Source organism: Somniosus microcephalus, chromosome 2, assembly GCF_052327205.1.
Source record: "Somniosus microcephalus isolate GS21.2 chromosome 2, FLI_Smic_1.0, whole genome shotgun sequence".
NCBI classification, from domain to species: Eukaryota; Metazoa; Chordata; class Chondrichthyes; order Squaliformes; family Somniosidae; genus Somniosus; species Somniosus microcephalus.
In genome coordinates, this window is record NC_140988.1 from 387463866 (window position 1) to 387488992 (window position 25127).

The following is a 25127-nucleotide window of genomic DNA, read 5'->3' on the forward strand; positions in this document are numbered from 1 at the left end:
TCGCCCCCCGGAGGCGCTAACAGGAGGCGCGAAGGAGGCGAATTTCTAGCCCTTAGAACTGGGTGGCATGGTCTCAGAGTCAGGGGTCGGACATTTAGGATTCAGATGAGGAGGAATTTCTTCACTCTTGGGAATTCTCTACCCCAGGGGGCTGTGGAGGCTCAGTCGTTGAGTATATTCATATTGAGTATATTATTTGGATTTTCAGAAGGCCTTTGATAAAGTCCCACATAAGAGGTTAGTGTGCAAAATTAAAGCACATGGGATTGTGGGTAATATACTGGCATGGATTGAAAATTGGTTAACAGACAGGAAACAGAGAGTAGGAATAAATGGGTCTTTTTCATGGTGGCAGGCGGTGACTAGTGGGGTACCGCAGGGATCAGTGCTTGGGTCCCAGCTATTCACAATATATATCAATGATTTGGATGAGGGAAGCAAATGTAATATTTCCAAGTTTGCTGATGACACGAAACTAGGTGGGATTGAGAGTTGTGAGGAGGATGCAAAGAGGCTTCAAGGCAATTTAGACAAGTTGAGTGAGTGGGCAAATACATGGCAGATGCAGTATAATGTGGATAAATGTGAAGTTATCCACTTCGGCAGGAAATATAGAAAGGCAGAGTATTATTTAAATGGTGATAGATTGGGAAATGTTGATGTACAAAGGGACCTGGGTGTCCTTGTACACCAGTCACTGAAAGCAAACATGCAGGTGCAGCAAGCAGTTAGGAAGGTAAATGGCATGTTGGCCTTCATTGCAAGAGGATTTGAGTACAGGAGCAAGGATGTCTTACTACAGTTATACAGGGCCTTGGTGAGGCCACACCTGGAGTAGTGTGTGCAGTTTTGGTCTCCTTACCCAAGGAAGGATATACTTGCCATAGAGGGAGTGCAGCGAAGGTTCACCAGACTGATTCATGGGATGGCAGGACTGTCGTATGAGGAGAGATTGGGTCGACTAGGCCTGTATTCACTAGAGTTTAGAAGAATGAGAGGGGATCTCATTGAAACGTATAAAGTTCTGACAGGGCTAGACAGACTGGATGCAGGGAGGATGTTTCCCCTGGCTGGGGGGTCTAGAATGGAGGGTCACAGTCTCAGGATACAGGGTAGGATATTTAAGACTGTGATGAGGAGAAATTTCTTCACTCAGAGGGTGGCGAACCTGTGGAATTCTCTACCACAGACAGCTGTGGAGGCCAAGTCACTGAATATATTTAAGAAGGAGATCAATAGATTTCTAGACAGAAAAGGCATCAAGGGGTATGGGGAGAGAGCGGGAATATGGTATTGAGATAGAGGATCAGCCATGACCATATTGAATGGAGGAGCAGGCTCGAAGGGCCGAATGGTCGACTCCTGCTCCTATTTCTTATGCTCTTAACCACTACAGTATCGTACCCAGGTCTTGTGAGGTTTGCTACAACAGTACTAAATGCAAATGATTGCGGCCCTCATAAATGCACAGTATTGAGTGTCCGGGTGAACACTGACTCTTAGCGACAGACTCCATCCCCCCCTCCAGCCCCGGCTGTTCCTACCTGTGTGACGGAGTTGATTGGAGAGCTCCAGAGTGAACAGGATGTTCATTAGTTTGGTGTTGTTGTATATCGCATCTGCCCAGGGGTGTGGCAGGTTGTCGCCTCTCATCTGCCTAAAGTCTATCTCCCCCTTTCTGTGATTCATCGAGGAGACATTCACAATCCGTGCATTCTGCGAGCGCTTCACCAAATCTAAAAATTATAAAGGGGATTGTGACAGGACGGCATAGAATTACATAGAATCAATGTTCCCCCTGATTTATTTTTGGGTGCACGGTCCCTTTAACGGACTGCGCGGCCCATTCAATATTTCGTGCTTGTGTGAAATCTCCCATTGAAAAGCCGGTGATCGGCCTGCGCGGGAACGCCAGACAGCCCCGGGGCCGCACAGCTTAACAGGAACGTTGCATAGAATGTACAGCACAGAAACAGGCCATTCGGCCCATTCTATGCCGGTGTTTATGCTCCACACCAGCCTCCTCCCACCCCTCTTCATCTCACCCTATCAGCATATCCTTCTATTCCTTTCTCCCTCATGTGTTTATCCAGCTTCCCCTTAAATGCATCTCTGCTATTCTCCTCAACCACTCCCTGTGATAGCTCTCTGGGCAAAGAACTTTCTTCTGAATTTCTTACTGGATTTATTAGTGACTGAAGTCAATGGGAATCAGGGGGAAAATGCTCCACTGGCTGGAGTCATACCTAGCACAAAGGAAGATGGTTGTGGTGGTTGGAGGTCAATCATCACAGCCACTTGACATCGCTGTAGGAGTTACACAGGGCAGTGTTCTAGGCCAAACCATCTTCAGCTGCTTCATCAATGACCTTCCCTCCAACATAAGGTCAGAAATGGGGATGTTCGCTGATGACTGCACAGTGTTCTGTGCCATTCACAACTCCTCAGATAATGAAGCAGTCCATGCCCACAGGCAACAAGACCTGGACGATCTCCAGGTTTGGTTGATAAGTGGCAGATAACATTCACGCCACACAAGTGCCAGGCAATAACTATCTCCAACAAGCGAGAGTCTAACCACCGCCCCTTGACATTCAGCGGCATTACCATCGCCGAATCCCCTACCATCAACATCCTGGGGGTCACCATTGACCAGAGACTTAACTGGACCAGCCACATAAATACTGTGGCAACAAGAGCAGGTCAGAGGCTGGGTATTCTGCGGCGAGTGTCTCACCTCCTGACTCCCAAAGCCTTTCCACCATCTACAAGGCACATGTCAGGAGTGTGATGGAATACTCTCCACTTACCTGGATGAGTGCAGCTCCAACAACACTCAAGAAGCTCGACACCATCCAGGACAGAGCAGCCCTCTTGATTGGCACCCCATCCACCACCTTAAACATTCACTCCCTTTGCCACTAGTGTACCGTGGCTGCAGTGTGTACCATCTACAAGGTGCACTGCAGCAACTCGCCAAGGCTTCTTCGGCAGCACCTCCCAAACTCGCGACCTCTTCCACCTCGAAGGACAAGGGCAGCAGGCGCATGGGAACACCACCACCTCCAAATTCCCCTCCAAGTTACACACCATCCTGACTTAGAAGTATATCGGCTGGTCCTTCATCGTCGCTGGGTCAAAATTCTGGAACTCCCTCCCTAACAGCACTGTGGGAGTACCTTCACCACACGGACTGCAGCGGTTTCACCCAGAGAGTGGTGAACCTGTGAAATTCTCTACCACAGAAGGCAGTAGAGGCCAATACATTAAATATATTCAAGAAGGAGTTGAATATATTTCTTAAAGCTAAAGGGGTCAAGGGATATGGGGAGAAAGCAGGGACCAGGTACTGAATTTGGATGATCAGCCATGATCTCATTGAATGGCGGAGCAGGCTCGAGGGGCCGAATGGCCTACTCCTGCTCCTATCTTCTATGTTTCTATGTTTCAAGAAGGCGGCTCACCACCACCTTCTCAAGGGCAATTAGGGATGGGCAATAAATGCTGGCCTTACCAGTGATGCCCACATCCCATAAACGAATTTTTAAAAATATCAATGGGCCCTAGTTCTGGTCTCCCCTGCAAGTGGAAACATCTTCTCTATGTCTACCCTATCGAACCCCTTCATAATCTAAAGAAAAGAGCCCCAGCCTGTTCAATCCTTCCTGATAGGTATAATCTCTCAGTTCTGGTATAATTCTTGTCAATCTTTTTTGCACGTTCTCCAGTGCCTCTATATCCTTTTTATAATACGGCGACCTGAACTGTGCACAGTGCTCCAAGTGTGATCTAACCAAGGCTCTATACAAGGTTAGCATAACTTCCCTGCTTTCCATTTCTATCCCTCTAGAAATGAACCCAGTGCTTGGTTTGCTTTTTATGGCCTTATTGACCTGTATTATCATCAATGCCGAGCGAATCACTCACCCAGCAGCAGGGTTGTCAGGAGGAATGGGCCCAGGTGGTTGGTGGCAAAGGTCAGTTCCAAACCCTCGGAGGTGATTGCCGGCTTCAAACCTGAGAGAGAAGACACTCGACTGTGTTAATCCAGAGCCAGAGCAATTACCCAGCACAGAGTCCCTTCGATTCATAAGAACATAAGAAATAGGAGCAGGAGTCGGCCATTCGGCCCCTCGAGACATTCAATGAGATCATGGCTGATCTGATTTTGGCCTCAGCTCCACTTTCCCGCCTGTTCCCCATAACCCTTGACTCCCCTTTTTTCAAAAATCTCTTTATCTCCGCCTTGAATATATTCACTGACTCCGCCTCCACAGCTCTCTGGGGTAAAGAATTCCAAAGATTCACGACCCTCTGAGAGAAGAAATTCCTCCTCATCTCCGTCTTAAATGGGCGACCCCTGATTCGGAAACTGTGCCCCCTAGTTCTAGATTCCCCCATGAGGGGAAACATCCTTTCAGCATCTACCCGATCAAGCCCCCTCAGAATCTTATATGTTTCAATAAGATCACCTCTCATTCTTCTAAACTCCAATGAGTATAGGCCCGGCCTGCTGAACCTTTCCTCATAAGACAACCCCTTCATTTCAGGAATCAACCTAGTGAACCTTCTCTGAACTGCCTCCAAGAATATCCTTCCTTAAATAAGGAGACTAAAACTGTACGCAGTACTCCGGGTGTGGTCTCACCAACGCCCTGTACAGTTGTAGCAAGACTTCCCTACTTTTATACTCCATCCCCCTTGCAATAAAGTAAATATTCCATTTGCCTTCCTAATTACTTGCTGTACCTGCTGCTGACTGTTTGTGTTTCATGTACGAGGACCCCCAGATCCCTCTGTACCACAGCATTCTGTAGTCTCTCTCCATTTAAATAATAATTTGCTTTTTTATTCTTCCTACCAAAGTGGCTAACCTCACATTTTCCGACATTATACTCCATCTGCCAGATTTTGGCCCACTCTCTTAACCTATCGATATCCCTTTGCAGACTCTTTGCGTCCTCCTCACAACTTGCTTTCCTACTTATCTTTGTATCGTCAGCAAATTTGACAACAGTACACTCAGTCCCTTCATTGGCCAAACCTCGGGAGATTTCAAAGATGAGTGAGAGAGGCTGGAGAGCGCCAAACCTCGGGAGATTACAAGGTGAGCGAGAGAGGCTGGAGAGCGCCAAACCTCGAGAGATTACAAGGTGAGCGAGAGCGGCTGGAAAGCGCCAAACCTCGGGAGATTACAAGGTGAGCGAGAGAGACTGGAGAGCGCCAAACCTCGGGAGATTACAAGGTGAGTGAGAGAGGCTGGAGAGCGCCAAACCTCGGGAGATTACAAGGTGAGTGAGAGAGGCTGGAGAGCGCCAAACCTCGGGAGATTACAAGGTGAGTGAGAGCGGCTGGAGAGCGCCAAACCTCGAGAGATTACAAGGTGAGTGAGAGCGGCTGGAGAGCGCCAAACCTCGGGAGATTTCACAGGTGAGCGAGAGAGGCTGGAGAGAGCCAAACCTCGGGAGATTTCAAGGTGAGCGAGAGCGGCTGGAGAGCGCCAAACCTCGAGAGATTACAAGGTGAGCGAGAGCGGCTGGAAAGCGCCAAACCTCGGGAGATTACAAGGTGAGCGAGAGAGTCTGGAGAGCGCCAAACCTCGGGAGATTACAAGGTGAGTGAGAGAGGCTGGAGAGCGCCAAACCTCGGGAGATTACAAGGTGAGTGAGAGAGGCTGGAGAGCGCCAAACCTCGGGAGATTACAAGGTGAGTGAGAGCGGCTGGAGAGCGCCAAACCTCGAGAGATTACAAGGTGAGTGAGAGCGGCTGGAGAGCGCCAAACCTCGGGAGATTTCACAGGTGAGCGAGAGAGGCTGGAGAGAGCCAAACCTCGGGAGATTTCAAGGTGAGCGAGAGCGGCTGGAGAGCGCCAAACCTCGGGAGGTTACAAGGTGAGCGAGAGAGGCTGGAGAGAGCCAAACCTCGGGAGATTACAAGGTGAGCGAGAGCGGCTGGAGAGTGCCAAACCTCGGGAGATTTAACGGTGAGCGAGAGAGTCTGGAGAGCGCCAAACCTCGGGAGATTTAACGGTGAGCCGGGGCTACAACGGACCGGTGAGTGTAAAGAAGTAAAAAGTAATCGAAGTGTGACATCACCAGAAAGCAGATAAGTGATTGGTTGGTGAGTATTTCTCTCCTTCTCACTTTTTTCCAAACTTAATTTTTGTGGTTACAGTTTCTAAGGTCTCTGTTGTATAGCGGGGAGAGCTAGTAAACGAGGGCCCTTGAGTATATCATTTAATTGTAGTGTAATTAGTGGTATTGATTTGATTTAATTTAATTTCAATTAATGAAAGGGTAATTCATGGCAGCACAGCTCAGCCCCGTGGCATGCTCCTTCTGCACTATGTGGAAAATCAGGGACAGTTGCTGTGTCTCTGGTGACCATGTGTGCGGGAAGCGTATCCAGCTGCAACTACTGGCAGACCGCATTGCGGCACTGGAGCTGCAAGTGGATACATACTGGAGCATTTGCGATGCTGAGGACATCGTGGATAGCATGTTTAGGGAGTTGGTCACACCGCAGGTAAAGGCTGCACAGGCAGGAAGGGAATGGGTGACCACCAGGCAGAGTAGTAGGCGCAGGCAGGTAGTGCAGGGGTCCCCTGTGGCCATCCCCCTCTCAAACAGATATACCACTTTGGATATTTTTGGGGGAGATGGCTTATCGGGGGAAGGCAGCAGCAGCCAACTTCCTGGCACCATGGGTGGTTCTGCTGCACAGGATGAGAGGAAAAAGAGCAGGAGAGCTATAGTGATAGGGGATTCTATTGTAAGGGGAATAGATAGGCGTTTCTGCGGCTGCAAACGAGTCTCCAGGATGGTATGTTGCCTCCCTGGTGCAAGGGTCAAGGATGTCTCGGGGCGGCTGCAGGGCATTCTGGAGGGGGAGGGTGAACAAGCAGCTGTCGTGGTGCATATAGGTACCAACGATATAGGTAAAAAACAGGATGAGGTCCTAAAAGCTGAATATAGGGAGTTAAGAGGTAAATTAAAAAATAGGACCTCAAAGGTAGTAATCTCAGGATTGCTACCAGTGCCATGTGCTAGTCAGAGTAGAAATAGCAGGATATTTCAGATGAATATGTGGCTAGAGGAATGGTGCAAGGGGGAGGGATTCAAATTCCTGGGACATTGGAACCAGTTCTGGGGGAGGTGGAACCAACACAAACTGGACGGTTTGCACCTGGGCAGGACCGGGACCGATGTCCTAGGGGGAGTGTTTGCTAGTGCTGTTGGGGAGGGTGTAAACTAAAATGGCAGGGGGTTGGGAACCTGTGCAGGGAGACAAGGAAAGGGAAACAAGGATAGAAGCAAAAGACAGGAAGGAGAAAAGCAAAGGTGGCAGTCAGAGAAATCAAGGTGTAAATCAAATAGGGCCACAGTAAATAATAATTCTAAAAGGACAAAGAGTGTTAAAAAAACAAGCCTGAAGGCTTTGTGTCTTAATGTGAGGAGCATTCATAATAAGTTGGATGAATTAGCTGTGTAAATAGATGTAAACGGATATGATATCATTGGGATTACGGAGACATGGCTCCAGGGTGACCAAGGCTGGGAATTCAACATCCAGGGGTATTCAGTATTCAGGAAGGACAAGCAAAAAGGAAAAGGAGGTGGGGTAGCATTGCTAGTTAAAGAGGAGATTAACACAATAGTAAGGAAGGATATTAGCTCTATCATCTATTTGGGTAGAGCTGAGAAATACCAAGGGGCAGAAAATGTTAGTGGGAGTTGTATACAGACCCCCAAGCAGTAATGCTGAGGTTGGGGATGGCATTAAATGGGAAATTAGAGATGCGTGCAATAAGGGCACAGGAGTTATCATGGGTGTATACGGGATGGTTTCCTGGACCAATATGTTGAGGAACCAACGAGAGATCAGGTCATCTTAGACTGGGTGTTATGTAATGAGAAAGGATTGATTAGCAATCTTGTTGTGCAAGACCCCTTGGGGAGGGGGCGATCATAATATGATAGAATTCTTCATTAAGATGCAGAGTGAAGTAGTTGACTCAGAGACTAGGGTGACGTAAGAAAACTACTAGGCACTTGGCCTAAGCGTTAAACAAAGCTTTAATCAACTGTTTTACAACATGGAGGTCTAGTTGTGTCCTTCACTAGATCCTGTTAGAATGTCCTGCGCAAGCTGGGCCTGTGCCCGAGTATTTATAGCCTCCCTGGACAGCGCCACCCGCAGCCCACTCAGTATTATTTCATAAGTCTTTCTTTCATGAATGACTGATTCATGTCATAGGGTCCTGAATTTAAATAAAGGAAACTACGATGGTATGAGGCGCGAGTTGGCTAAGATGGATTGGGGAACGTTACTCAAAGGGTTGACGGTGGATAGGCAATGGCAAACATTTAAAGATCGCATGGATGAATTACAGAATTTGTTCATCCCTGTTTGGCATAAAAATAAAACAAAAAAGGTGACGCAACCGTGGCTAACAAGGGAAATTAGGGATCGCATAAAATCCAAGGAGAGGACATATAAATTGGCCAGAAAAAGCAGCAAACATGAGGATTGGGAGCAGTTTAGGATTCAGCAAAGGAGGACAAAAGGATTAATTAAGAGGGGGAAAATAGAGTATGAGAGCAAGCTTCCAGGGAACATAAAAACTGACTGTAAAAGCTTCTATAGATATGTGAAGTGAAAAAGATTGGTGAAGTCAAGTGTAGGTCCCTTGTAGTCAGAATCAGGCGAATTTATAATGGGGAACAAAGAAATGGCTGACCAATTAAATACATATTGTGTTCTGTCTTCATAAAGGAGGACACAAATAACCTCACAGAGATGCCGGGGAACATAGGATCTAATGAGAGGGAGGAACTGAATGAAATCAGTATTTGTAGGGAAATGGTGTTAGGGAAATTGACGAGATTGAAGGCCAATAAATCCCCAGGGCCTGATAAACTACATCCTAGGGTACTTAAGGAAGTGACCCTAGAAATAGTAGATGCATTGCTGGTCATCTTTCAAAATTCTATGGACTCTGGCACAGTTCCCATGGATTGGAGGGTAGCTAATGTAACCCCACTGTTCAAAAAAGGTGGTAGAGAGAAAACGGGGAATTATAGACCGGTAAGCCTGACATCAGTAGTGGGGAAAATGCTAGAGTCCATCATAAAAGATGTAATAGCAGAGCACTTGGAAAACAGTGACAGGATCGGACAAAGTCAACATGGATTTACAAAAAGGTAAATCATGCTTGACTAATCTACAGGAATTTTTTGAGGATGTAACTGGTAGAATAGATAAGGGAGAACCAGTGGATGTGGTGCATTTGGACTTTCAGAAGGCTTTCGATAAGGTCCCGCATAAGAGATTAGCGTGTAAAGTTAAGGCACATTGGATTGGGGGTAAGGTACTGACTTGGATAGAGAACTGGTTGGCAGACAGGAAGCAAAGAGTTGGAATAAACAGGTCTTTTTCTGAGTGGCAGGCAGTGACTAGTGGGGTACCACAGGGATCGGTGCTAGGACCCCAGTTATTCACAATATATTTTAATGATCTAGACGAGGGAACTAGATGTAATATCTCCAAGTTTGCAGATGACACAAAGCTGGGTGGGCGTGTGTGCTGTGAGGAGGATTCAGAGAAACTCCAGGATGATTTGGACAGGTTGGGTGATTGGGCAGATGCATGGCAGATGCAGTATAACATGGATAAATGCGAGGTTATCCACTTTGCTGGCAAAAACAGGAAGGCAGATTATTATCTGAACGGCAATAGATTGGGAAAAGGGGAAGTGCAACGAGACCTGGGTGTCCTTGTGCACCAGTCGCTGAAGGTAAGCATAGAAACGTAGAAACATAGAAGATAGGAGCAGGAGTAGGTCATTCAGCCCCTCGAACCTGCTCCGCCATTCAATGAGATCATGGCTGATCATCCAAATTCAGTACCCTGCCCCTGCCTTCTCCCCATATCCCTTCATCCCTTTAGCCTTATGAAATATATCCAACTCCTTCTTGAATATATTTAATGAATTGGCCTCAACTGCCTTCTGTGGTAGAGAATTCCACAGGTTCATCACTCTCTGGGTGAAGAAATTCCTCCTCATCTCAGTCCTAAATGGCTTACCCCTTATCTTTAGGCTGTGACCCCTGGTTCTGGAGGTGCAGCAGGCGGTTAAGAAGGCAAATGGTATGTTGGCCTTCATAGGGAGAGGATTCGAGTACAGGAGCAAGGCTGTCTTGATGCAGTTGTACAGGGCCTTGGTGAGACCACACCTTGAGTATTGTATGCAGTTTTGGTCACTTTATCTGAGGAAGGATGTTCTTGCCATGGAGGGAGTGCAGCGAAGATTCACCAGACTGATACCTGGGATGGCAGGAATGACATATGAGGAGAGAATGGGTCGATTGGGCTTATATTCGTTGGAGTTTAGAAGAATGAGAGGGGATCTCATTGAAACTTATAAAATTCTAACAGGACTAGACAGACTAGATGCAGGAAGGATGTTCCCAACGGTCGGGGAGTCCAGAACCAGGGGTCACAGTCTAAGGATAAGGGGTAAGCCATTTAGGACTGAGATGAGGAGGAATTTCTTCACCCAGAGAGCGGTGAACCTGTGGAATTCTCTACCACAGAAGGCAGTTGAGGCCAATTCATTAAATATATTCAAGAAGGAGTTAGATATATTTCTTAAGGCTAAAGGGATCAAGGGATATGGTGAGAAAGCAGGGACAGGGTACTGAATTTAGATGATCAGCCATGATCTCATTAAATGGCGGAGCAGGCTCGAGGGGCTGAATGGCCTACTCCTGCTCCTATCTTCTATGTTTCTATGTTTCATCCAAGTCATTAAACTAGATTGCAAATAGTTGAGGCCCCAGCATCGATCCCTGCAGCACCCAACTAGTTACCGTTTGCCAACCTGAAAATGAATTATTTATCCCGACTCTCTGATTTCTGTCAGTTAGCCAATCCTCTAGACAGTCTAATATATTACCCTAACACTATGAGCTTTTATCTTAAGAACATAAGAAATAAGAGCAGGAATAGGCTATACGGCCCCTCGAGCCTGCTCCGCCATTCAATAAGATCATGGCTGAAAATCGACCTCAACTCCACTTTCCCGCCCGATCTCCATATCTTGTGCAGTAGCCTTTTATGCGGCACCTTATCGAATGCCTTCTGGAAATCCAAATACACCACATCTACTGGTTCCCCTTTATCCACCCTGCTCGTTACATCCTCAAAGAACTCTAGTAAGTTTGTCAAACATGATTTCCCTTTCATAAAACCATGTTGACTCTGCTTACATAAGAACATAAGAAATAGGAGCAGGAGTAGGCCAATCGGCCCCTCGAGCCTGCTCCGCCAATCGGCCCCTCGAGCCTGCTCCGCCATTCAATAAGATCATGGCTGATCTGATCCTAACCGCCAATCTACTATCACAGAACCATCTCCTGTATTATGAGTTTCTAAATGTCCTGCTATTACTTCCTTAATAATGGATTCCAGCATTTTCCCAATGGCAGATGTTAGGCTAACTGGCCGACAGTTTCCTGCTTTCTGTCTCCCTCCTTTCTTGAAAAGAGACGTTACATTTGCGGTTTTCCAATCCGCTAAGACCTCTCCAGCATCCAGGGAATTCTGAGAGTCCAGGATCAGACTGTGAACAGGGCGGGAGTGGGACCGAGTCCAGGATCAGACTGTGAACAGGGCGGGAGTGGGACAGAGAGTCCAGGATCAGACTGGGAATAGGGCGGAGTGGGACTGTGAGTCCAAGTTCAGACTGGGAACAGGGCGGGAGTGGGACTGAGAGTCCAGGCTCAGACTGGGAACAGGGTGTGAGTGGGACTGAGAGTCCAGGATCAGACTGGGAACAGGGCGGAGTGGGACTGAGAGTCCAGGATCAAACTGTGAACAGGGCAGGCGTGGGACTGAGAGTCCAGGATCAGATTGGGAACAGGGCGGGAGTGGGACTGAGACTCCAGGATCAGACTGTGAACAGGGCGGGAGTGGGACTGAGAGTCCAGGATCAGACTGGGAACAGGGCGTGAGTGGGACTGAGAGTCCAGAATCAGACTGGGAACAGGGCGGGAGTGGGACTGAGAGTCCAGGATCAGACTGGGAACAGGGCGGAGTGGGTCTGAGAGTCCAGGATCAGACTGTGAACAGGGCAGGAGTGGGACTGAGAGTCCAGGATCAGGCTGGGAACAGGGCGGAGTGGGTCTGAGAGTCCAGGATCAGATTGGGAACAGGGCGGGAGTGGGACTGAGAGTCCAGGATCAGATTGGGAACAGGGCGGGAGTGGGACTGAGAGTCCAGGATCAGGCTGGGAACCAGGCGGAGTGGGTCTGAGAGTCCAGGATCAGACTGGGAACAGGGCGGAGTGGGACTGAGAGTCCAGGATCAGACTGTGAATAGGGCGGGAGTGGGATCTGTGATGAATGGAAATAGTTATAATGAGAGAGTCGGAAAACGCCAAAACCTTCTGTGAGGAGATCAGGAAGGCTCCGTAAAGCTGGTATTAAACTGGATTTATAGTGGAATTAAATGAAACAAAGCCGGGAGTTTTTGTTGTGTGGTACGTGTAATGCTGGGAAAGGTGGGACCATAGTTGTGTTGTATTGAGAGGGGAATATGTACATTTGTTTTAAGGGGAAAGCAGTGTAATGTATTGTCACATGATTTGTCACTGTTTGTCACATGGTTTAGTATGAGCATGCTCAGTCCGCTCTGGCCAAGTAAACAAGCACCTTGACTGCAACTCTTGGGGCTTGATTTTGCCAGGCCTGAGGAGGCGGGATTGGAGGCGTGTGAGTTGTTAAAATCGCCAAATCTGGTGGGCGGGCCCGATCCCGCCTCCATCCCGCCTCCGAGCAATTTTCCCAAATGTATGCTTTTTGACCCGCTTTCCATCCCACCTCCATGAGGCGGGATAGGCCCTTAAAGCCCTTAACAACCACTTAAATGCCTCTATAATCCCATTTTGAGAGGCCTTTCCAATTTTAACACTTTTCCCACGTCCTACACTTCTCCTCTGGAACACGCCCGGTAATCCTGGCGGCCTCACAAGTGAATTGCTTACTAACAGCTGCAGCTCCACCATTACAAAGGAGATTTCACCAATGATCGTTTGCAGGTGGCAGAACTTTGTTGTTTCAGGTCTGGGGGAACTTTTAGCAGGCATACTCAGTGTTGTAGAAGTTTGGAGCCTGACACCCATCTCCAGTGTAACCTCCTGGGAAACCCCTCTCCCCACCTTGACTAAGCGCTTCCTCAACTGAGGCATATACCAGAAGAATGGCGACCATTTAATTCCTTTTCTCCTGGACACCAGATTCGGATGCAGAGCAGTCGCGGCAGCAGCAGAACCCTGAACAACAGCAACACCAACAGCAGGAGCATCAACAGGAGCGTCAAGCTGCTAGTCACCCACCTGAAGATGCACAGGCCAGAAGACGTCAGAGCGCGACCATATTGCTGCCCGGGATGCAAGGGACGCACTCATCCTGGCCAGATTTGCTTAGCCTGCACAATCAAACACTTTAGTCTCGCTCCTTCTTACCAGATCATCAACAATGGAGAAGAACCTACGGAATCCTACCACTCTGACCACCATTCGGATAATCGCAAGGTGCCCTAAGCCCTCAATGTGAAAGTCCCATTTGCGAAATGACACAGGCCACAACTTCAACAGTTTGCCATCAAAACACTTTATAATACAATCACAATGATGGCTGGTCCAAAAACAAAACAACACAGCACCCAAGTGACTACCCTTGTGACTACTTGTGCTTTATCTACCTCTTAGGCATGCTCCTACGTGGTGCTTCCCCTGTGGCTTCAGCAGATGTGGAGGCCCCTTGCTCACTCTCTTGCTGCTCCTGTCTTGACGCCTTTGGCGGGCATCCTCTGGGGTGGCGAACCTGTGCGGGCTCGCCAACAGTCTGCTGATCCTACAGCTGTGCAGGGGCTGAGACGCCCATCTCAGTTGGGTGAGGACTCTGGTGGGGCTCTGACCGAGGGCTTTGCTGTGGCATGGCCGAGTGAGCGCTTGGCGAGGAGCCCCCACTTCCTTGTTGTCTGCCACCAACATCCCTCTCATGGGTCAGCCCCACTTCAGAGCTAGCAAGTGGATTGACAGCACCTTGCTGCACTGCAGGGGGGCCATGAGGACCCGTTTCTGCACTGGAAGTCCTACTCCAGAGGACTTGCATGAAGGTCTGGTTTGTTTGCTCAATAGCTAACCATCACTCCTCAAGAGATATGTCAGTCTATTCTGAACAATGACCATATTTTCAATACCCTGGCGACTAAGCTCCTCCATGGATGTAGCCATCATCTCCGCTGGTGCAGTGTGCGCTGAATTCTGCTGACGCTGCGCCCTCAGAGGTTGCAGCTTCCTCTGAGGAGTCTGGAGGCTCAGGCTGTTCCTCCTGGATAGTGGGGACGGGGGCTTTCGATGGTCCTGTGGGGGAGTAAAGGAAAGAGTCAGAGATGTGAGGCCAAGGTTAAATGCACATTGAATATTGCAGATGATCATACGTCAATCTGTTAGAGCATCAATCATTATCAGTGACTCATGCTGTGTCTATGAGAGAGATGGAAAACTATTCTGTCACCAGCTTGCTGCGATGCGCCCACCTGTCCGTCTCCTACTTGGGTATCCTCCTCGATCCCAGCAATTTCCAGGGCCGCCTCCTCCCAGGGGGTGAGCTGGGCTACTGAGGGTGGCCCTCCTCCTGTCCTCGCTCTTTCCCTCTTATTGTGGGCTCTCTTTTCCTGCAATGAGGGACACAAGTGGAGTTTGAGTGAGAATGAAGCAGTGCGTGTAGAGAATCCATAGCATAGATGCTTAGAAGGAGACAAAGGACCCTCCCTGAGTGTTGAAAGTTACTGTTGTCATGGCATCACAGTGATAGGAAGTGTGAGGGCTGCATGGTCAAATAGTTAAGTGAATGTGACCATAGAGAGAGAGGGAATGGGTAAGGGTGCAGGGATGTCAGTGCCAAGTGGGATGTGGAGGAAGAGGTTGGCATAGCAGAGTGCTGGTGAGGAGAGGCGATGGGGATCAGATTGAGGGCTATGGGAAAGTCATACTCACTTTTCCGGTGCGGAGGTGGTCATGAAACCTCTTCCTGCATTGCAGCCAGGTTCTGCGGCTCATTGAACTGGAGTTAACCTCCTGGGCCACTTGTAGCCTTACAGCTTTTGTCTGCTGGGGTGGGTTTTTTCTCCCTGAGGAAGGGAACAGCACCTCCTTATTACAGCTGGCTCCGTGCACCAGAGATTGGAGGGAGGGCTCATCAAACCGAGGAGCACACTTTTGCTTGATCGTTGACATTTTCCACAATTCAACTACTTCATATAAATTGCAGAGCCTTTGCAGTCTCCAGAAGAATCAAGGCTGCTTGCAGGCCTTAAATCCAACAGCATTGTTGATGTCATCGGAGGCGCCGTTCTGTATGAAAAGACTAATTGGGCCAGGGGTTCCCACACGCAGGAATCAATTGGCCAATTAGGGGAAAATCGCACTTTTTCAACACTTCACTTAGGAGTCGGCGTCCTGACACGATTTCCACCTGACCCGCCCCAGCCCGCCCACACCGACACGCCCCAGCCCGCCCACACCGACACGCCCCAGCCCGCCCACACCGACACGCCCCAGCCCGCCCACACTGACACGCCCCAGCCCGCCCACACTGACACGCCCCAGCCCGCCCACACTGACACGCCCCAGCCCGCCCACACTGACACGCCCCAGCCCGCCCACACTGACACGCCCCAGCCCGCCCACACTGACACGCCCCAGCCCGCCCACACTGACACGCCCCAGCCCGCCCACACTGACACGCCCCAGCCCGCCCACACTGACACGCCCCAGCCCGCCCACACCGACACGCCCCAGCCCGCCCATACTGACACGCCCCAGCCCGCCCACACTGACACGCCCCAGCCCGCCCACACTGACACGCCCCAGCCCGCCCACACTGACACGCCCCAGCCCGCCCACACTGACACGCCCCAGCCCGCCCACACTGACACGGCCCAGCCCGCCCACACTGACACGCCCCAGCCCGCCCACACTGACACGCCCCAGCCCGCCCACACTGACACGGCCCAGCCCGCCCACACTGACACGCCCCAGCCCGCCCACACTGACACGCCCCAGCCCGCCCACACTGACACGCCCCAGCCCGCCCACACTGACACGCCCCAGCCCGCCCACACCGACACGCCCCAGCCCGCCCACACTGACACGCCCCAGCCCGCCCACACCGGCACGCCCCAGCCCGCCCACACCGACACGCCCCAGCCCGCCCACACTGACACGCCCCAGCCCGCCCACACCGACACGCCCCAGCCCGCCCATACTGACACGCCCCAGCCCGCCCACACTGACACGCCCCAGCCCATCGTGTCTCTGCCCGTCATTTGTTCGACCCGCACAGATTACAACTATTAAATCTGCTTCCACCGCCCTTTCAGGCAGTGCATTCCAGAAATTATTGTAGAGATTATCAGTAGAATGTTTTCCAACTTGTTTATCTGTTCTGGTACTGAGAATAGATTGTTAAAAATGTTTAAATGTTGATTTGATGTGGCCATGACACATGATATTAACGAATTATTCTCCTTAACATAATGATCTCCCTACAGCCGAGGCGACCTATAGGAATACAGGTTATGATGTTCTTTACATTCATTATTTTGCATTGAAAATGTTCCTTATTTACTTCTATTTCGATAAAGTATTTTTATAAGCAATCCGATTAAAACCCTTGTTATTAACGTTTCCTCAGTTAGCTCAGAGCCCTGCATGTACGTGGGAATGATGTCTTACACTCACCTTCTCGTGGTGCAAGAATCATGTCAATTGTCAAATCCTTTTATTTCAATTCAATATATTTATAGAAAACCACAGCAGGCTCATTTCTTTGGGCTCCAAACGTTGACTCACAGAACACTTCAAAACACTGGGAAATCAACCGAAAACGTGTCAAAAATCAATCATTCCTGGGGAGTAGAGCCCCAGACCTTTCCCTACTTTCAGCCCTTTTGCTTTGTCCCCAGGCTCTACATTATTCTACACTGTTGCACGTTAAAGACCATCATGTTACCTGAAGCGCCTGCGTTATTTACAAGGATATCCAGCCGTTTCTCCTCCTCCTTAATCCGCTCCGTGAAGTTCCTCACCGATTCCATGGAGCTGGTGTCCAGAATGCGCAGGTGAACGTTATTGTTCCCCGTCCTGCGCCGTATCTCTCGCTCCACTCTCTGTCCTCGCTCCAAACTACGGCAGGCCAGGATCACACGAGCATTTCTCTGGGCAAGGTCCTGAGCGATGTACCTCCCGATCCCTGGGCACACAGGAAAAAGGCTCACGGCGATGAAGCTCCAAAACACAACGCTTTTCCATTAGAGAACTGGCTAAATACTTGTGGTGTGGAGATGCCGGAGTTGGACTGGGGTGGACAAATGTAAGAAATCACACAACACCAGGTTATAGTCCAACAGCTTTATTTGAAATCACAGGCTTCACCTGAAGAAGGAGCAGCGCTCCGAAAGCTTGTGATTTCAAATAAAGCTGTTGGACTATAACCTGGTGTTGTGTGATTTCTTACATTTGGCTAAATACTTGAAGGAGAAAAGATTGCAGGGATATGGGGAAAGAGCGGGGGAGTGGGACTCACTGGATTGCTCTTCAAAAGAACCGGCACACACTCAATGGGCCGAATGGCCTCCTTCTGTGCTATACTAATGATTCTATGAGGGGGGACTCCTCCTTTACAACATCCCTCTTCCTCTCACTGCCTTAGAAAATCCCTCCCTCCCTCTCTCTTTACAACATCCCTCTCTCTCTCTCCTTGACAATGAAGTAAGAAATTAATAATTGGATTTAATAGGGCAAGACAAACCAAGATTCAGTTGCAACATCAATATACAAGGTGGAGGGAATGGGTTAATTCATGCTCTTGAGTTGAACAATAGAGGTCTGTAAAATTGTATAAACCCAGTTAAGTTTTAAACAGGATTAAGGGTCAAATGCTGAGAGATTAAAACTGCCAGAACAACCCCTTGAGAGATGTATGGGTTCAGCCAAGCGAGTCACACCTCTGCACTTAAGGGTCTGTTTAGAGTAAAACACAACAGGGTTCTATTCTTCAAAGTATACTTAGGATTAACTAAAGTGTTTTTGCCTTGTAGAAATGACTGCAGACTACAGAGAGTCTGCGGATTTCCCGCTTTGCAAAGAACTGCTTGATGCGCTATCAATTACTCATAAAAGACTGAGAGTTAAGAGAGTAACTAAAGGCTTTTATTAGCAAAGAACAGAGCATGCCTCTCGTGGTTGACTGGGTTCCAAGAAGGCAGGGGGCTGCAGGTCAATCACCTTTATACCTGGGCCTGTGGGTGGAGCCAGCCGAGACATGTTGAGGCATGCATAGGTACAACAGTGTGTAACAACAACAACAACAACAACAACAATAACAGTGGTTTACCACATTCACCCCTTGTTTAAAATTGAGTCCGGCGGGGTGAAGTGTACTAAAGGTTCATGTAAGTAAGTCTATCAGGTGGCCTTGTATGCCGTCCTGATCGTCGTGGTGGCGGCGGTGATGGTGCAGCATCCAACGTTGAATCTGGCGTCTCATTGAGTGGTTGGGTGATCAATGACGGGTCCTGGGGCTGCGGCATGCCGTCTAGCGGGGTTGGGTTGTGGGTAGTGGTGGATGGCAATGGTAGTGTTTCAGGGGCACCCAAAGGTGCTAGATCTCGTGTGGGGGCTGTGTCCTCCCGCCCGTCCGGGTACGCTACGTAAGCGTACTGGGGGTAGGCGTGGGTAGTGGTGGGTGGCGAGGGAGGTGTTGCGGGAGCACCCGAAGGTGCGAGGTCTCGTATGGAGACTGTGTCCTCCCGCCCGTCCGGGTACACCACGTAAGCATACTGAGGGTTGGCATGGAGGAGGCTCACCCTCTCGACCAGGGGGTCCGTCTTATGGGACCTCACGTGCTTCCGCAGTAGGACGGGTCCTGGAGAAGTCAGCCATGTCGGTAACGAGATCCCCGATGTGGACTTCCTGGGGAAGGAGAACATTCTCTCGTGAGGGGTAGCATTGGTGGCTGTACAGAGCAGTGACCGAATGGAATGGAGCGCCGCAGGGAGGACTTCCTGCCAGCAAGAGGTCGGAAGGCCCTTAGATTTCAAGTTTAAAAGGACTGCCTTCCAGACCGTCGCATTCTCCCTTTCCACCTGGCCATTCCCCCGGGGGTTGTAGCTGGTGGTCCTGCTAGTAGCGATACCTCTCGAGAGCAGGTGTAAGAGCCATAAAAGCTTAAGAAAATACTTTAAAATAGTGGCTAAATGGCATAATACAGTTAATTTACCTGAACGACTTATTGTATTAAGAAACCCCCTATTTTCTTGCTCCAGTAGTATAGTCCGACACCCCCTTCATTCTTGCCACTATGGAACAGTCCCTAAGCCACACATGGGTGCAGCCATCTTACAGTTTTAAACTGCACGTGGTGAAAGAGGCAGAAGCTGTGAGGTTTGGAGCAGTACAGTTTTTGACCGTGTTCGTTTATACGTGTTTGCTTTGTAATTCTGTTTGTTAAGTGTTATAGTAAACCGTTTAAAAGACAAAGCTACGTTTGGGAACGTTTTATTTCGACACGCGTCTACTCGATGTTAAAGGCCCCACAGCCCAGTGGCCTGCCTGTTTGGAAACTAAGAAGCGCCACTACATTAGTCAAAAACTAGCTCCCTAAGAAGGAAGGGACGGAATCGTCGGCGAACGTATACATGAATGGTCACGGAGCCAGACGACAATTTAAGAAAGCGAAGGTACAGTGACTGTTACTTGCTTTGTTCATTCTGTTGAGAAGCTAAATAAGAGCTGCGGGTAAAATGGCCGAGGCCTTACGGAGCCAGGAGCTTCCCCCAGCCAGAAGGATTGCTGGCCAAAAGAGGGAAATAAAGCTCACCCCAAAGGCAAGGGAAGAGAAGTTACATAGAAGCATAGGTGCAAGGAAGGCTAAATTAGTTCAGATAACTGGAAAAATGAAGATAATTGATCGTCTCATGGAAGATAATGCTAATATTAAGAAAGCTGAAGACATGATGTATTACGATTTCTCCAAGCTGCATGAAGAATTTAATGTACTCAATGAAGATGTATTAGCACTTCTGTCTGAAGAAGAGGGAAACACTGATCAGCACGACTGGTTTGATCTTAAATCAACCAGCATTAAGGACTATATCAAGGCCACGGAGCAGTGGATGTTAAAAATTCGTCAAGATGCTGATACAGCAGAGAAAGATAAGGTTGACGATGAAGTCGGACCAGACGATAGCATTTCAGAGACTTCCGCCAGACCGAGCAAAAATCGAAAAGAAGGTAGCTCTGTTTCTGGACGCAGGTCAGTCGCTTCTACCACAAGCTCGGCGCGACGCATGAGAGCGGAGGCTGAACGGGCGGCGTTGATGGCGCGCGCAGCATCTTTAGATGAGAAGCAAGCTCTTGAACGGGAAGAGGCCCAACTGCAGGTCCAAGAGGCCCAACTGCAGGCCCAACTGCAGGCCCAACAGGCCCAACTGCAGGCTCAACTGCAGGCCCAACAGGCCCAACTGCAGGCCCAAGTGCAGGCCCAACAGGCACAAGTGCAGGCCCAGCGGGCCCAGGTGCAGGCAAAGAAAGAACGGCTGGAGATGAAAACAGCTATCGAGGTCTCAGATGCCAGGTTGAGTGCGTACGAAGATTATGAAGGCTCACGGGACGGCGGGAGCCACTGCCAGTCAACGTTGCCACATAGAGTTGGATCCAGGGCACCTTCAAGAGTTACAACAGAGCCCGAAAGCAATTCCCCGGCATTACAGCGTGGAAGAGTGGCCTCTCCACTAACAGGAGCACGTGATGCTACCCCAGATGTCAGGCGGTCTAGACTAGGCCCTGCTGATGACCACCAGAGGCCTGAAGACACAGGGAGAAGCCTATACCGAGTGATGCAACGTCAGAACGAAATTACAGAGATGCTTGTAAAACAACAGAATCTGTTTCGACTCCCTCAAAGAGACATACCAGTGTTCCAAGGCGACCCACTCAAGTATAAGCCCTTCATCAGATCCTTTGAACAAGCCATTGACTCCAAGACAGAGAGCAGCAGTGATAAGTTGTACTACCTGGGACAGTACACCAGTGGTAAACCACAAGACCTGGTCAGAAGCTGTGAACACGTGAGACCGGACCGGGGATACATAGAAGCCAGGAAGTTGCTGCAGGAGCACTATGGTAACGAGCTGAAGATAGCCACTGCATATATCGAAAAGGCTACCAAGTGGCCACAGATCAGATCGGAAGACGGAGAGGCATTGAACGCATATGTTCTCTTCCTCATAGGATGTCGCAACACCATGGAGGATGTTGAATTCATGGAAGAGATGGACAATCGTACGACTATGAGAATCGTCATCTCTAAGCTTCCTTACAGGATGAGAGAACAATGGAGAAGAACAGCCTTTGAGATAATGGAGAGATGAAAAGTAGAGCCAGGTTTGCAGACTTAGTGAATTTCATAGACAAACAGGCTAAAATTGCTAGGGACCCATTGTTTGGAAACATCCAGGATGTCAGCCCGACCACCGATGGAAGAGTGAAAGCCAAGCCTGCTGAATCAAAGACTCTCAGGAAAGGTGGTTCCAGGGGAAGCAGCTTTGCAACTATCGTCACTCAGGCCGAGGAAGAAAGGCCCCAGAACTCATCTCCCAAAAAGAGCAGCACAGTGACGCCTGCTAATGCCTTTCAGAAGCCATGCTTATTCTGCCAGAAGAATCACACATTGGATTTCTGCAGCAACATCAAAGCACAGCCACATAAGGACAGAATCGAATTCCTGAAGTACAACGGCCTATGTTTTGGATGTCTCTCTCAGGGGCACCTGAGTAGAAACTGTAAGCAAAGAACAACATGCAGAGAGTGCACTCGGAAACATCCCAGTCTGCTGCATATCCATAAAGAAGAACAAGTCTCGAAGAAGAGTGAAGAAAACAATACCGACGAGAAGGTTGTTTCAAGTGCTCTGGTGTCGCTAGAACCAGAGACTTGTGGACTCACTGGGGCCGGTGACAGTGACTGTATTCTTGCCATCGTACCAGTAAGGATCAAGTCTAAGAGGAGTGAGAAGGTTGTGGAGACTTACGCCTTCATGGATCCAGGTAGTTCAGCAACGTTCTGCACAGAATCACTCATGCGACAGCTGAACGTTAGAGGCAGAAGAACAGAAATCCTATTACGCACCATGGGTCATGAGAAGTCAATGCAAAGTTATATCCTGTCAGACCTAGAAGTGTGTGGACTTGAAGAGAAGGACTTCATAGACCTGCCTAATGTTTTCACACAGAGGGAGATTCCTGTTAGAATAGGGAACCTAGCCCTGCAGAAGGATGTGGATAGATGGCCCTACCTAGAAAAGGTACGTCTCCCATACATTGAAGCAGAAATTGGCCTATTAATTGGAACCAATGCCTACAAAACTATGGAGCCATGGCAGGTGATAAACAGCAAGGATGACGGACCCTACACCGTCAGGACAGCCCTTGGATGGGTAGTCAATGGACCGGTAAGGAGAGATGATGGCCACAAGTCGAACAAGGAGGAACGACAAAACGTCACAGTTAATCGCATCTCTATCGCAAGCATTGAAGAGCTGTTGATACAGCAGTTCAACGCAGACTTCCCAGAACGCAGCTGTGAGGAAAAGACAGAGATGTCACAAGAAGACCATCAGTTCATGGATTTGATGACAAGGTCTACACAGTTCATTGATGGCCACTATCACATTGGTTTGCCACTGAGAAGACAGACCGCGAAGATGCCGAACAATCGCTGCATAGCAGAGCAACGCGCCATCAGTCTAAAGAGAAAGCTGAACAAGAACCCCGACTTTCACGAAGACTACAAAGACTTCATGAGAAACATCATAGCGAAAGGCTATGCTGTAAAAGTGCCCGAAGAACAGTTGAACAGAGACGATGGAAGGGTCTGGTACATTCCTCATCACGGGGTGTATCACCCAAAGAAGAAAAAGATCCGTGTAGTGTTTGACTGCGCCGCCTCATTCAGAGGAACTTCATTGAATGACCAGCTGCTTCAAGGTCCTGATCTTACTAATACCCTCATTGGCGTCTTGACTAGGTTTAGACAAGAGCTCGTTGCCATGATGGCAGATATAGAATCAATGTTCTACCAAGTCAGAATCCCTGACGAAGATGCTGATCTTCTGCGTTTCCTTTGGTGGCCAGATGGCGACGTTAGTCAAGCGATGGTGGAATGTAGAATGGCCGTACACTTGTTTGGAGCCACATCATCTCCCAGCTGTGCAAGCTACGCTCTCAGAGAAACTGCAGAAGATGGCAAAGGCAAAGCACCATCCGAGGCTGTGGAGACAATCTTCAGAAACTTTTATGTCGATGACTGTCTGAAGTCCGTGTCAACAGAAGACGATGCCATCGCACTGTCAAGAGACCTTAGAACTCTGTGTTCAAATGGAGGATTCCATCTGACTAAGTGGATAAGCAACAGCAGAGCAGTTCTAGCTTCTATCCCAGAAAAGGAAAGAGCCACTGAAGTCAAAGATCTGGACCTGAGCCACGATGTCCTTCCTATCGAGAGAGCTCTTGGTGTACAATGGTGCATCGAGTCAGACACGTTCAACTTCAGGATAATGGTGAACGAAAGACCATCCACAAGACGAGGGATTCTCTCCGTGGTCAGTTCCATCTACGAACCTCTCGGATTCCTGGCACCACTCATTCTGCCGGTGAAGCTGATGCTACAAGAGCTGTGTAGAGACAAGAGAGGATGGGATGAAGATATCCCAGAAGGTCAAGCTCAGAGATGGCTCAGATGGCTGACAGATTTGCAACAACTTTCTAGCTTCAACGTCAGTAGATGCATCAAGCCCGCGAGTTTTGGAGTTACAAAGACGGCTCAACTACATCATTTCTCGGACGCCAGTGAGGACGGCTATGGCACGGCTACCTACCTCTTGCTGACAAATCAACAGGGCCAGAAACATTGTGCCTTCCTCATGGGAAAATCCAGGGTGGCTCCGCTGAAGCAGGTCACCATCCCGAGACTGGAATTGACGGCAGCGGTTGTTGCAGTTAAAGTTGACCAGGTGATGCGTAAAGAGTTACAGCCCCCATTAGAAGAATCTGTCTTCTGGACGGATATCACGACGGTGCTGAAGTATATAGAGAATGAGAAGATACGCTTCAAGACCTTCGTAGCAAACAGAATCTCATCCATTAGAGAAGCTACACAACCATCTCAATGGAGGTATGTAAACACCTCATTAAACCCAGCAGATCAAGCCTCACGGGGATTGAAGGCTGAAAACTTCATGAGGAGTGAAACTTGGATACAAGGCCCAAGTTATCTGCTGGAAACAGAGAGATCATGGCCAGAAAGACCAGATATGCCAAGTCAGATTACTGAAGACGACGTCGAAGTCAAGAGATCAGTCACAGTAAATTTCATAACTACGAAAGAGAACTTTGACACAGTGAACAAGCTTGTTAACCATTTCTCAGGATGGCACCAGTTGAGGAAAGCAGTTGCATGGTTTCTAAGGTTGAAAGAGTTGCTGCTACACCTGAGCGGTAAGAGAAAAGAGTACTGAGCCACTATCAGTCAGTCTGAAAGTAACCCTGATAAGCAGAGAATGCTTCTACAGCAGTGTATGCATCAGCACAAGACCACATTGAGCAAGAATTCATTGACCGTGGAGGATTTGGCCAAGGCTGAGAAGGAGATAGTTTGCTTCAGTCAAAGACAAAGATACCCAGAAGAAACCGAAGCTCTACAGCAAAATACTCCAATCAAGAAAGGTAGTCATATCTACAAGCTGGACCCTACACTGCAAGATGGAGTACTGAGGGTGGGAGGGAGACTAAACAAATCTGCTATGCCAGAGGAGGCCAAGCATCCTGCTATCCTTTCTAAGGACCTCCGGGTTGCTACTCTCATTCTTCAGCATATACACCAGAGTATTGGACACAGTGGGAGGAATCACGTGCTTGCGAAGCTAAGACAAAGATACTGGATTCCAGGAGCTAATTCCGTAATAAGAAAAATACTCTCTGAATGTATTGTTTGCAGACGG

The 25127-nt window shown here is 49.0% G+C and overlaps 1 protein-coding gene across 1 annotated transcript in view; it reads right to left on the reverse strand.

The window, feature by feature from the left end:
• The window catches only part of LOC147123857 (retinol dehydrogenase 11), a 64075-nt gene that overhangs the window by 12931 nt on the left and 26017 nt on the right, over positions 1 to 25127 (reverse strand). Inside the window, exons 2-4 of the mRNA XM_085976429.1 lie at positions 17082 to 17321; positions 3928 to 4017; positions 1545 to 1736 (exon numbers count right to left, since the gene is read on the reverse strand). Of these exons, the coding sequence (XP_085832555.1) occupies positions 1545 to 1736; positions 3928 to 4017; positions 17082 to 17321 (522 nt within the window). The remainder of the gene's footprint in view (positions 1 to 1544; positions 1737 to 3927; positions 4018 to 17081; positions 17322 to 25127) is intronic.